Genomic DNA, 13,581 nt, shown 5'->3' on the forward strand with positions numbered 1-13,581 from the left:
CAATTCACAGAGAAACTCATTTTATGTATAATCCTACCCTGTCACCCTTGCAAACCTTCTCCTGTTAAAACTAATCCCAGAAGTTGTACCACTGCATCCCTAAATGCTTCAGTGACTATCTCTGGAAGACAAAGACACTTTAAAAACATATGTATATTTTTGGTTCCACTGGGTCTTTGTTACTGTGCAGGCTTTCTCTAGTTGTGGCCAGTTGGGGCTATTATTTGTTGCGGTGAGCAGGAAATGAGAGAAGCCACCGGAATGAGAAGCCACCAGAATGAGAAGCCCCACCCCGATCCCCGCACTGCAACTAGAGAAAGCACCAGGCAGCAACGGAAGTCCCAGCACAGACAAAAATAAATAAATAAATCAGTTCAGTTCAGTCGCTCGGTGGTGTCTGACTCTTTGCGACCCCATGGACGGCAGCACACCATGCTTCCCTGTCCATCACCAACTCCCAGAGCTTGCTCAAACTCATGTCCATTGAGTTGGTGATGCCATCCACCCATCTCATCCTCTGTTGTCCCCTTCTCTTCCCACCTTCAATCTTTCCCAGCATCAGGGTCTTTTCAAATGAGTCAGCTCTGCATCAGGTGGCCAAAATATTGGAGTTTCAGCTTCAATATCAGTCCTTCCAATGAATATTCAGAACTGATTTCCTTTAAGATGGACTGGTTGGATCTCCTTGCAGTCCAAGGGACTCTCAAAAGTCTTCTCCAACATCACAGTTTAAAAGCATCCATTCTTCGGTGCTCAGCTTTCTTTATGGTCCACCTCTCACATCCATACATGACTACTGGAAAAACCATAGCTTTGACTAGACGGACCTTTGTCATCAAAGAGATGTCTCTGCTTTTTAATATGCTCTCTAGGTTGATTATAGCTTTTCTTCCAAGGAGTAAGCGTCTTTTAATTTCATGGCTGCAGTCACCATCTGCAGTCGTTTTGGAGACCAAGAAAATGAAGTCTGTCACTATTTCCATTGTTTCCCTATCTAGAATTACTAGAAGTTGCCAAGCCTACCCAGAGTGGGCGTCAGCAATGGCTCTGATTCTCTTTCTCAATGATTATCTGAGATTACTTACCCTTTAAAGAAAAAGAAGAAGAAGAAGAAAGTGTGTTCAGGCAGACGGGAAGGAGGGTTGGGGTGGGATGTGGGTGGCAGGTCCTTGCCCTCCCAGTTTGGGAAGTTCTGCTAAGTCAAGGTGGAGCCGCACCAGGACAAGAGGACTGTAGAACAGACTCCCTCTAGTGGCCACTTTAAGACTAGACTGAAGCCTGGAGAAAAGAGGAGAGGCCAGTCAGGAGCTGACTTCAGCAAGCCAAGAGACAGAGGATGGAGTGATGACACAAAATTTATATTTGAAGGTAAGACGAGGCAACTTAAGCATAAAATTCTCTGTGTGTTTGTTTGGGCCTCGCCTCTCCCCCTTTTGTGAGCATCTGTGTTATTCATTAACCAGATTCCCTTACAGGAGGGAAGTCCTGGTGAACCATAAAAAGATTTTTTTTTTCTTTCTTCTGACACTAGCGACATAACCTTTTTTTGGTTTGGCCACGCGGCCTATGGGCTCTTAGATCCCTGACCAGAGATCAAACTCATGCCCTCTGCAGCGGAAGCTCAGTGTCTTAACCACCAGATGGCCAAGGAAGTTGCACAATGTAATGTCTTTAAAAAAATTAAAAAAAAAACAAAACAACTATATATATATATATATATATATATATATATATATATATATATATATAATTATTTATTTGGTTGTGCTGAGTTTTAGTTGTGGGATGTGGGATCTAGTTCCCTGACCAGGAATTGAACCTAGACCCCCCCCCCCCCTGCATTTTGAGCATAAAGTCCCAGTCACTGGACTACCAGGGAAGTCCCCACAGTTATTTCTTAAACATCAGTCCACAACCTTTCTGGCACCAGGGACAAGTTTTTTTTTTTTTAATTTTTTTTTTGTCCACGTTGCACAGCATATGGGATCTTAATTCTCCAGCCAGGGATTGAACCTGGGCCCCCTGCATTGGGAGCACAGAGTCTTAGCCACTGGAATACCAGGGAAGTCCTCCAGGGACAAGTTTTGTGGAAAACTATTTTTTCCATGGAATGGGGTACAGGGGATGGTTGCAGGATGATTCAAGTACATTATATTTATTGTGCACTTTATTTCTATTATTATTACATCAGCTCCACCTCATATCACCAAGCATTAGATCCTGGAGCCTGGGGACTCCCATCTTAAAGGATCAGCGTTGCTTCCCAACTCTGCAGGAGTCTTAGGGACTCGTTGCTTGCCTTGTACATGTGCTGACCTGGACCCTGTAGCGTTAGTGGAGTTTATGTAGAATGTCTGTATGTCACTTTGATGTACGGTCATTTGTCTCAAAGATGTATATGACTGTGCCTTCTACTTCTAACAGGTGCAACAGTTCTCAGAGATTCTGAAAGCCTGTCTTCTGGGTTATAACCTTCAGTTTGACTTGAATAAAAGTTTCCACTGTCTTCTTGATTGTTAATTGAATTTTAGTTGACAGGATTGAAGGTCCTGGCAGTGGAAGGCTGAAAAGTGGTTTGATCCTGGAGCAAATTGAAAGAAGAGAACAGATAATGACCAGGCTGCTGCACTGGTCCCTTTCTTGTCAAACACAATCCTTTTGTTTTGTTTTCCATACTCCTACTCTCCCTCATCTTATATGGGGTGGTCACTCACTCCACCTGAGTTGGGAAATGGAGGTGGGGAGTTCCAAAGAATCTCCTCCTGTTGCCTTTCTTTTCTTTCTTTTTTAAAGGCTATTTATTTGGCTGACCAGGTCATGGTCATGTCACATGAGATCTTCAGTCTTCATTGAGGTGCATGGGATCTTTAGTTGCAGCATGAGAACTCTTGGTTGAAGCACGTGGTACCTGGGGGAGCCCTTTCTTCCTACTCAGTACACAACCCTGCCAACAGCCAGTTTTTAAACCAGGAGCCTTAAAACATTAAAACTCCAACTTCACACTCAGTCCTCACATTCAGTCTCTTAAATGATGTACTTTGTCAATGTTAAATAATCAACACTCTCTCTCTTCCCACTGAAATGATCTTAGTATCAGCCCCTGCAACTTTGGTGGACTAGGAACCTCTCCTGTTGGGTCCTGGGGCAACCCTCTGACTCACAAGCCCCAGACTAGCACAGGAGGAAAGAATATTAACCTTGTTCTCTGGCTCGCTCACGATCCACAAGCCCTGAAAAATTAGCACGTGGTACCAAAGGGGTTTCCCTGGTGGTACAAAGGGTAGCACACCTGCCAATGCTGGAGACACCCGTTTGCTCCCTGGTCCGGGAAGATCCCACATGCCATGGAGCAACTAAGCCCGTGTGCTGCAACTACTGAGGTCTGTGGAGCACAAGAAAAGCCACCACAATGAGAAGCCAGGGCATCGCAATAAAGACCCAGCATAGCCAAAAATAAATAAATGCATTTTAAAAAAAAGTTTCTATTGCACTCACTTAGAACAAAACCTGATCAGTACTCACTGAGGCAACACAGGTACTAAAATTGGAATGATACAGAGATGGTTAGCATGGCCCCTGAGTAAGGACTACAGGCATATTTATGAAATATTCTATACTAAAAAAAGAAAACTTGATCAGAACATGAGACTAAGCTTTATACCTCCAATTAGTGTGCGTGTTGTTAGACTTCACTGCAGAAATATTAGTTGGTTTAACTGTAGAAAGCTGGAGCTGGATGAAAATTCCAAAGATTGCATCAACAGGCACGTTTTATCCAATCATATCTTTGAATGCATTACTGTCCCAGGCTCTATAAAAGGGAGGAGCTTTGGGAGGGCAGACCAGATGAACCCAGTTCAGAGAGCAAGTCACACGGCAAAGAGTCCTCAGCTGTCAGCCCAGGATCACCCAGTTTGAGGTTCAGTGTTCTGGAGGAGGTGAGTTTCCTGGAAAAAGGGAAAACTTTAAACTTTGTACTCGAGCCAAAGCTCAGTGCGTTCGTATGTGGGGAAAATTCATAGGTACCGGCTTTTCCAAGCTTTCAGGTACAGGCGCTTAGTCGTGTACAGCTCTTTGTGACCCCATGGACTGCAGCCAGGCTCTCCTGACTATGGAATTCTCCAGGCAAGAATACTGGAGTGGGTGGCCATTTCCTCCTCCAGGGGATCTTCCTCACCCTGGGGTGGAACCTGCATTGCCTGTAGTTCCTGCATTGGCCAGCAGATTCTTTACCACTGAGCCACATGGGAAGCCCACTTTTCCAAGCTTAGAGGATTTTTTTTTTTTTTTTTTGACAACTTCTCTGGCCCCAGAGGGTTTAATGTTATGAACTCTGTTTAAAGACCTAGCCTGATTGAAGCCACTTCTTTCTTTCTTTTTCTTCCCTTCCCCACTCTGGCACACTTTGGGGCATGCAGGATCTTACTTCCTGGAGCAGGGATTGATCCTGTGTCCCCTTCATTGCAAGGCAGATTCTTAACTGGACCACCAGAGAAGTCCCAAATTCCAAGGTCTTAACCTCAATGCCCCACAGTGCCCCTGTGGGATTGAGTGCATGTCTGCAAGTGTGACCAGATGGTCCGTATGTGCCTGGGGTTGTCCTGGAAGAACTTGTGGGGAGGCCCAGATGGAGAGACCATGGGATCTACATAAAAATAATAAAAGGCCAGTGTACTTGGATATGGAGAACCACCCAGAGCACCTAAGATGTGGGTCAGGGGCATGCATGCTCCAGCGAGGCCCTGTGCTGCTAGGAAGGATTTGATATTTTTCCCTGAGGGAAAAGAACGGTAAAACGGGGTGTCCTTAGAGGATTAGCATTATATAGGGCCATCTGCCAGTATGTAATAAATGCATTAAGAAAAGGAGAGAATGTATTAAATTTTCTCCTATGGGGTCCTTCTGGATTTATCTTTGCTTTTTTATTGATGAGATCAAGGCAGTTGATCTGATCAGACTGCTTGATGAGGTTGACACCAAATGTGAAATATCATCAACTAACAGAAACCAGGGTTTCCCAGGTGGCATTAGTGGCAAAGAATCTGCCTGCCAGTGCAGAGATGTAAGAGATTTGATCCCTGGGTGGGGAAGATGCCCTGGAGGAGGAAATGGCAACCCATTCCAGTATTCTCACCTGGAAAATCCCATGAACAGAGGAGCCTGGTAGGCTGCAGTCCATGGGGTCGCTGAGGGTCGGACATGACTGAGCGACTTCACTTTCACTTTTCACTTTCATGCATTGGAGAAGGAAATGGCAACCCACTCCAGTGTTCTTGCCTGGAGAATCCCAGGGATGGGGGAGCCTGGTGGGCTGCCGTCCATAGGGTCACACAGAGTTGGACATGACTGAAGCGACTTAGCTATCATACTCCCACCAAGCCCTTTTGTTTTATGGTATAAAATTGAAAATATATATATATATATATATATATATATATATATATATATATGAATCCTTGAATTACTGACCATATAGAAAATTGAAAAGGACACAAAAATAGGCAAATTATATACAAGATGGACTTAATCATTTTTTAGTGAGGTATAATTGACATATGACATTATATTAGTTTCAAATGGGGAATTCCCTGGAAGTTCAGGGGTTAGGACCCCACGATTTTACTTCCAAGGGTCCAGCAGTGCAAAAAAAATACAAGCAAAACATCAAACAAACAAACTTTCAGATGTAAAATATAATGATTTGATATTTATAATATTGTGAAATAATCACTAAAATCAGTTCAGTTCAGTTCAGTTGCTCAGCTGTGTCCTACTCTGCAACCCATAGACTATAGGATGCCAGACTTCCCGATCCATCACCAGTTCCAAGAGTTTGCTCAAACTCATGTCCATCAAGTCAGTGATGCCATCCAACCATCTCATCTTCTGTCGTCCCCTTATCCTCCTGCCTTCAACTTTTTCCAGCATCAGGGTCTTTTCAATAAGTCAGTTCACATTAAGTGGCCAAAGTATTGAAGCTTCAGCTTCAGCATCAGTCCTTCCAATGAATATTCAGAACTGATTTCCTTTAGGATTGATTGGTTGAATCTCCTTGCAGTCCAAGGGACTCTCCAAGAGTCTTCTCCAACACCACAGTTCAAAAGCATCAATTATTTGGTGCTCAGCTTTCTTTATGGTTCAACTCTCAAATCCATATGTGGCTACTGGAAAAACCATAGCCTTGACTAGATGGACCTTTGTTGGCAAAGTAATGTCTCTGCTTTTTAATATGCTGTCTAGGTTGGTCATAGCTTTTCTTCCAAGGGGCAAGCATCTTTTAATTTCATGACTTTTTAAATAAAAAGCTTATTTTCATGGCTAATTAAAATCACTAAATTAAGTCATTAATATCATTACCATATATAGTTGTGAAAATTTTTCTTATGATGAGAACATTTAAGATTTACTCTCAAAAAATTAAAAATTACAAATATTTACTTTCTTAGCAACTTTCAAATATGTAATTCTGTATTATTAACTATAGTGCCATCTGTACTTGCTTCCACACACAAGTGGGAAAGGGCAGGGATTAGAAACACAGATAGACCATAATAAAGTTGTAACTTTGATAAACACAGTGAAGCAGAGACAAATGCTGTTCACCAGGAAGAGTAACTTCAGAGGGAAAAACAAAACAGGAAATGTGATGAGGGAAATTTTCCTAAGTGCTGTATCATTGAACTGTGTCGCAGTGATGTAGCTGGGGTAGCCAGACAGATGTCTGTGCATGATGTAGTTTTCAGCACAGAGAAATAAAGTGTATGGATTCCATCCTATTGCTTCTATTTGGTTCACTTTTCTCTATTTTTTTCTAATATTTTACCTTCCTACAGTAATTAAAAGAACATACTTTATACAGATCATTGCCTTTTTTAACTGGTGGCTCAGATGGTTAAGAATCTGCATACAATTCAGGAGACCAGTTTCAATCCTCTGGGAAGATCCTCTGGACAAGGAAATGGCTACCCACTCTAGTGTTCTTGCCTGGAGAATTCCATGGACAGAGGAGCCTGACTGGTTACAGTCCATGGAGTTGCAAAGAGTCAGATAGGACTGAGCAACTAACACTTTAATTATATTGAGCCGGTCTTATGTCTTCCATAAATCAAGTGACTGAATATATGTCACTCTGTATTGGGACACTATTCTGTTATGTTGCTCTATTTTCTATTTTTGTGGAGCTATGACACCATCTTAATTATTATAATTTCAATAGCATTTTACTATCTGATTGTGTAAATCCTCCAAGCTTATTTTTTAATATTTATTTTTATTTATTTATTATTTGTTTGGCTGCACTGGGTCTTATTTGCAGCATGTGGGATCTAAGTTTCCTGACCAGGGATTGAACCCAGGCCCCCTACATTGGGAGCTCAGAGTCTTGGCCACAGGACCACCAGGGAGGTCTCCCTCCAAACTTATTCTTCAGAAATACCCTGTCTATTATTTGGCCTTTTGCCACATGTCATTTAGAATTGCCTGTCAATTTTCTCATTCTCTCTCACACACACACACATCTTCTGGATTTTCCTTGAAAATGCATTGACTATACAATCCATCCAGAGAGAATTTCCATTTCCAATAATATTGAGCCTTTCAATCAATTCATAAACATGGCTTTTCTCTTCATACATTTATTATCTTGTAGTTATCTACAGATAACTTGCATATCTTACATTAGATTTGTTCATAGGTATTTAATGTTGGAAATTATGATAAAGTTATTACTTTAATTTGTTTCCCTTATAAAAATTGCTTTTGGAATATTGACCTTGTAAAAGGCACCTTGTTAAATTCATCTAGTCTAATATTTGTAGATATTTAGGGTTTTTTCCCAAACGAAATCCTGCTGTCTATAAATAATAGTTGATACATTTTCTTTTTTACATTTTTAAATTTTTAAACTGCTTTCAGCCATGCCATGCGGCATATGCAATCTTAGCTCTCTGGCCAGGGATGGAGTCCATGTCCCTGCAGTGAAAGCACAGAGTCCTAGCCACTGGACCACCAGGGAAGTCCTTGATACATTTTCTGATCTTATTTAACTGGCTGGGTACCGGCCATATGTTGTATAGAGTTGACAATGGACTTCCATCTCTCAATCCCAAGAATAAAACTTTTAAGAACAATTTTTGTTGTACTTTTAAGAGTAATTTTTGTTGTAGTTATTTTGTAATTATTTTATCACAATGAAAGTTTCCCTCTATTCCTAGCTTAGCAAGTGTCTTTCTTAGGATTGAGTACTGACTTTTATTAAAATTATTCGATGTATCTGCTTATGTGGTAGTATGTTCTTTCAGTTCTATTAATGTGGCAAATTATGTGGCTTTTTGAAATTTAACCCAAAATGCATGCAGAACATAGCATTCATCCACATGTAATATACTTTCTTTATGCGCGACTTGGTTTCATTTGCAGACATTTAGTTGAGGATTTTCACATCTATACTCATATGAGTTGCTAGACAGCAGCCACCCTTACTTTAATGCATTTGTAAAGTTTCGTGATCAGGAAGGGTCATTAATTAAAATAGGAATGTCTCCTCTTTCCCTATGCTCTGTAAGAATTTGTGTATTATTAGAGTTATTACTTTCTTAAGTGTCTCAAAATTTACCTATGAAGTTATCTGAACCTGAAATGTATGCTCTCTCTTTCTTTTTTAATTATACTGGTGATATATATAATTAGATACAAATCTCCTGTTTCTATTGTATGATCTTTAAGCATCCAACAGTATCAACATATGCAGCATTTATGCAACATTTGATTGTTACCTAGTGAGATAAGAAAATAAGAAATAAGAAAACTTATAAAATATTATTTATAAATGTCCTGATGTTGTTTTAAAGCAGATCTCCAGAAACAAAAGATGTCAAGAACTAAATCCTGGCAGCTGAATCTATAAGAAACATTGCCAAGAATGGATTTAGGTTTCAGAGCATCATTTCAGCATGAACCATCCAAGGAGGACCCAAAGTCAGCAAATACAGACTTTATCCCCAGTCGAGGGCCCACTCTGCAAACAGCAGAGGATATCTCTAAGTTGCAGAACACTCAGCCCGGCTTATTGCAAAACGGCAATAACTCACGTGCAAGGCAGGAACTGCAAAGACTCTATAAGTCATTTCATTTATGGCTGCAGCCAGAAAAACACAGCAAGAATGAAATTATTTTTCAACTTGCCCTGGAACAATTTATGATCAATAAGCACTTCAGTGAAAAGTCTACTTTGAAAGAGAAATGGAAAGCAAGTGGTGGAGACCTGGAGAAATTCACAGAAGACCTGCATGATGACTGCATAAAGCTACCTGACTTGGTATGTAGAGTGTTCTGACCTCTGGGATGAGGGGCAGAAAGGAGTAAGGAATAAATAATACATTCAGTTGTTGATGCCTGGAAGAAGAGAAAGAAGGGTTACTGTAGACCAAGTTATTAGTCAGATCACTCTTCCTTACCCAGAGAAATATTTACTATTCCAAGTAAGCAAGAATCAACATTTTATGTGTTTATTCAGTGAGGCATATAAGAACCAACATATTAATTAGTGTAATTGATTTTCATAGGTGAAGTGCTAAGAGGACCCCACTGAGAAAATGTCAATTGGGCAGAAACCTTAGGTTGAGAAATGCCTTGACAAGAGCTGGTTCTTCCTTCAGAAAGCCTTGTTATTGTTCACTGAGTTGTGTCCGACTCTTTGTGACCCCATGGGCTGCAGCACGCCAGGCTTCCCTCCCTCCACTATTCCCTGGAGTTTGCTCAAATCTGTGTCCACTGAGTCGGTGATGCCATCCAACCATCTCATCCTCTGTCACCCCCTTTTCCTTTTGCCCTCAATCTTCTCCAGCATCAAGGTCTTTCCTAATGAGTTAGCTCTTCGCATCTAGTGGCCAAGGTACTGGAGTTTCAGCTTCAGCTTTAATCTTTCCAGTGAATATTCAGGGTTGATTTCCTTTAGGATTGACTAGTTTGATCTCCTTTCTCCTTGAAGTCCAAGGGACTTGCAGTATTCATTGTTTTTCATCATGGAAGACACATAAAAAAGAAATTACCATGAAATTTGATACAAGCAGAAATAAGGGCAGGACAAAGAGGTATGGGAGGCCACAGTACAAAGATATTGGGAAAGCCTGACTGAGGTGGGTTTTCCAAAACTGGTTTTATCACATAGTAGATAAATAATCATGCCTTTTTTTTTTTTTTAATAGGTCCATGTCCACATGCAGGGGCAGGAAGCCCTCTTTTCAGAAAATATGTCCTTAAAAGAAATCATCTTTCATCTAACCAATCAGTTGTCAACAGGAGAGGTGAACATGGGAACTCCATCCTGGACTGTGCAAGATACGTCCCTGGAAACAGGACAAAGTGAGTGGGCAGAGCCCAGGTCCCAGAGGGGTGGCCCATGTGGGCTGTTTCTTGGGTGCAACTTCACTGAGTCACTTTTTTGCCTCCTACAGGAAATGAAGATAAAGAAAATGATGGTAACATTTCTGTGAAAACTCATCAAGTAAATGACAGTATTACTCGTCCAAGCAATCAAATACCTGCCCTAATCATTGTCCAAGAAGACAACCGTCTGAGGCTGGAAGAAGGAGGTGTTTCTCTGGAGAATCCACGAAACTCCAGAAGAGGAGCAAGTCCAGGCCCCTCCAGGCCTCAGGATGGATCCCTGAAAGGACCCTCCTCTCAAGATGTCCTCGTGGAAGTGGAACGAGACCAGGTCACCCCTGAGCCTGTTTCTACTGTCCAGAGCTCTGAGGGGGCTTCTGCACGTGGGGAACACCAGGAAAAATCCCTTAGAGCCCCAGAAGTATACAGATGTGAGAGATGTCCCAAGACCTTCAGGTATTCCTCTCGGTTCAGAGTTCACCAGAAAAGACACAATAATGAGAGAACATATATTTGTGCCGAGTGTGGCAAAGGCTTCTTCCAGGCATCAGACCTCCATGTGCATCAGAGGATTCACACAGGAGAGAAGCCCTTTGTGTGCAGCATATGTGAAATGGCGTTCACCCACAAAACCAACCTTCGGGCTCATGAGAGAACCCACACGGGAGAGAAGCCCTATGAGTGTTTCCTCTGCCAGAGACGCTTCCGCCAGTCCTCCACCTACCACCGCCATCTCAGGTTTCACCAGAAAACTACCCTCAAAAGGGCTCCACACTAAATTAAGCTTCCTTGGTTACGGTCCCAAAGTAATGGACATAAATATGCATGTGAATAGGTATATTTCCATAGTATTTCTCCATTTAGAATATACTTTATAATTTTCTCATGTTATTCCCATTGCCTCACACCACCCGGATGTAAGTTTAAGGAAGACAAGTATTTTCTCAGTTTTTTTCACTAACATCTCAGGTGATTTGAAATAGCTGACACATTTCAAACAACTAGTAAATATCTGTTTAGTACATGAATTTATCTTTAAGATTGGTGTTATTTTTAAAATTTAGCCCCACATGAGAAGACAGTGAGTTCCCATGCCAGAACACACGATCACCAGCTCATAGTGGGCCACTGAGGACCACTGCTGCTTGCTACCCTGTTCTCTGTCCACACCCTTTATCTTGTGGGCTTCAGCTTTTCAGTAACTGAATCTGGGGAGATCTGGGTCCCGCTGAGGACATCAGATCTTATTGCCCTCCCAGGCCTCGACCTTCCCCTGAAGCTCAATAAAATGGCTTTGTTACCAGCCAGGGTTCTTGGCCTCCTTTCTTAATCAACAGAAACGGATCAGAGGCCAGAAAAGAAATTCAGGTAAGGCTTTTTTGAGGTCCCTGCTGCAGCAGAGGGGACCGAAAACAAATAATAGATTCCCTTGTTTGCTTGCTCCCCAAGGCGGGGCTCAGCACCCTACTTTTGCTCCTGACCCTCTGCTTTTGCTCCAGGCTCTTCAAAAGTGGCAGTTGGGGACTTCTCTGGTGGTTCAGTGGTGGAAAATGAGCCTGCCAATGCAGGAGACACAGGTTGGACTCCTGATACAGGAAGATCCCACATGCTGCAGGGCAACAAAGTCCCTGTGCCACAACTATTCAGCCTGTAGTATAAGCCCTGGGACTGCAACTACTGGACTGGCGAGCTGAAACTACTGAAGCCTGAATGCTCTAGAGGCTATGCTCCACAGCGGGAGAGGCAATCACAATTAGAAATCGTGCACCGAAGCTAGAGTGGCCCCCAGTCACTGCCACTGTGGGAAAAGCCCATGGAGCAATGAAGATTCAGCACAGTCAAATTAGTAAAAAACAAGTAAAAAATCCAAATGCGAAAGAATGAAATTGGACCCCCAACCTAACACCAGATACAAAAATTAACTTGAAATGGATCAAAGACCTAAATGTAAGAGCTTAACTCTAAAGCTCTTAAAAGAAAATAAATAAATGTTCATGACCTTGGATTAGGTCATGGTATTTTAGAGAAGACACCAAAAGCAAAAACAACAATAGAAAAAATAAACTGGACTTCATAAAAAAAATTTTTTTTAAGTGGCAATTGGGTTTTTTGGACTTGAGAGAATTCCCAGCCTGTGCAACCTTGAGTGACTTACCCCAGGTGACACGAAATGTGATCCATAGCTCTGGACATTTCTCTGCTCCAAACAGCAGATTTGGAGCTGTTTCTCATCCCTTGAGTGGCTGGCACCTGGCAGGGAGAATCCCTCCCAGTTCCCTGGAGCAAAATGAAAACTCCCTGGAGCAATTTCTGGGAACTTGGGAAGGGGCTGTCCCTGGCCAGGATCAATCTACCATGGGCACAGAGGTCTTATCTGGGGTGCCATAAATTATTACCGAAATAGCAAGTCCGTGTGCCTGACACAGAGTGAGGCCCATCAATACTAAACATTAGAGTCTGAAACAGAGAAAGGTTTATTACAGATTCATACAGAGATGGGTGGCTCATGCCCTAAAAACCCCAAAGTTACTAAAAGCTTTCAGCAAGTTCCTTTAAAAGCAAGGAGTGAGGGACGGGCATGGTTGGCTGTTGCAGACTTCTCAGTGTCAGATCCTTTGTTCTTGAGGTTCGGTCATGGTCAGGTAACGATGTTCCTGTAAGTCTCTACCAAATGGATGTTATTATCTGTCCTGGCAAAGTCCCAAGGCACAACTTTCATCCTCCAATGTCCCAGTCCTAGCTAAGAGGAGGCAGATCTCAGTTGGCAGCTCCTTCAGCACCAGGTTTCCATATCCTGCCCAGCTGTCATCCCTGAGGTAGACAGGCATCCAACCCAACTGGCTCTCTGTCTCCTCAGGCTGCCCAAAGTGGAAGACCAGGTCTCACAGACGGCAACTCACACAGACAGTCACTGCTATTAGGCCACAGAGAAAGGGATGGGGGAGAGGCTCACCGCTGCTTCAAGGGCTGGGCCACGGCTAGTGGAGGGCCTTAGTAAGGGCTCTGGTGCTCTCAGGATGTAGAGCTCAGTCTGTTCCCTGGGCTCTCCAGCTCACCCACTGGCCCAAGGTGGGTGAGCTGGAGGGCCTCCAGGAGAAGGTCTGAATCTGCTTCTTACCTCACTCTCCACTTAATGACCACCACATCATGGACCTTTGACTGAATCATTTCCCCAGTGGTCCCTCATTGACAGTT

The 13,581-nt window shown here is 42.5% G+C and overlaps 1 protein-coding gene and 1 non-coding gene across 3 annotated transcripts; both read left to right on the forward strand.

Annotated features, from left to right (window-relative positions):
• Nucleotides 1–3,514: 3,514 nt before the first annotated feature.
• On the forward strand, nucleotides 3,515–3,621 carry LOC129632662 (U6 spliceosomal RNA). The gene has a single exon (XR_008704649.1). It is a non-coding gene; the product is annotated as a U6 spliceosomal RNA (small nuclear RNA).
• A 214-nt stretch (nucleotides 3,622–3,835) lies between these two features.
• Nucleotides 3,836–11,691, forward strand: LOC129631028 (zinc finger and SCAN domain-containing protein 4-like). 2 transcript variants are annotated; one of them, XM_055551744.1, is made up of 4 exons: nucleotides 3,836–3,938; nucleotides 8,850–9,316; nucleotides 10,206–10,362; nucleotides 10,455–11,691. In XM_055551744.1, exons 2-4 carry the CDS (start codon nucleotides 8,921–8,923, stop codon nucleotides 11,162–11,164), a joined length of 1,263 nt encoding a protein of 420 aa, XP_055407719.1. In that variant the 5' UTR covers nucleotides 3,836–3,938; nucleotides 8,850–8,920; the 3' UTR covers nucleotides 11,165–11,691. The 2 variants fall into 2 exon arrangements, with proteins under 2 accessions (XP_055407719.1, XP_055407718.1); XM_055551743.1 differs by having other exon boundaries at nucleotides 8,853–9,316.
• Nucleotides 11,692–13,581: the final 1,890 nt, after the last annotated feature.

Source organism: Bubalus kerabau, chromosome 17, assembly GCF_029407905.1.
Source record: "Bubalus kerabau isolate K-KA32 ecotype Philippines breed swamp buffalo chromosome 17, PCC_UOA_SB_1v2, whole genome shotgun sequence".
NCBI classification, from domain to species: domain Eukaryota; kingdom Metazoa; phylum Chordata; class Mammalia; order Artiodactyla; family Bovidae; genus Bubalus; species Bubalus kerabau.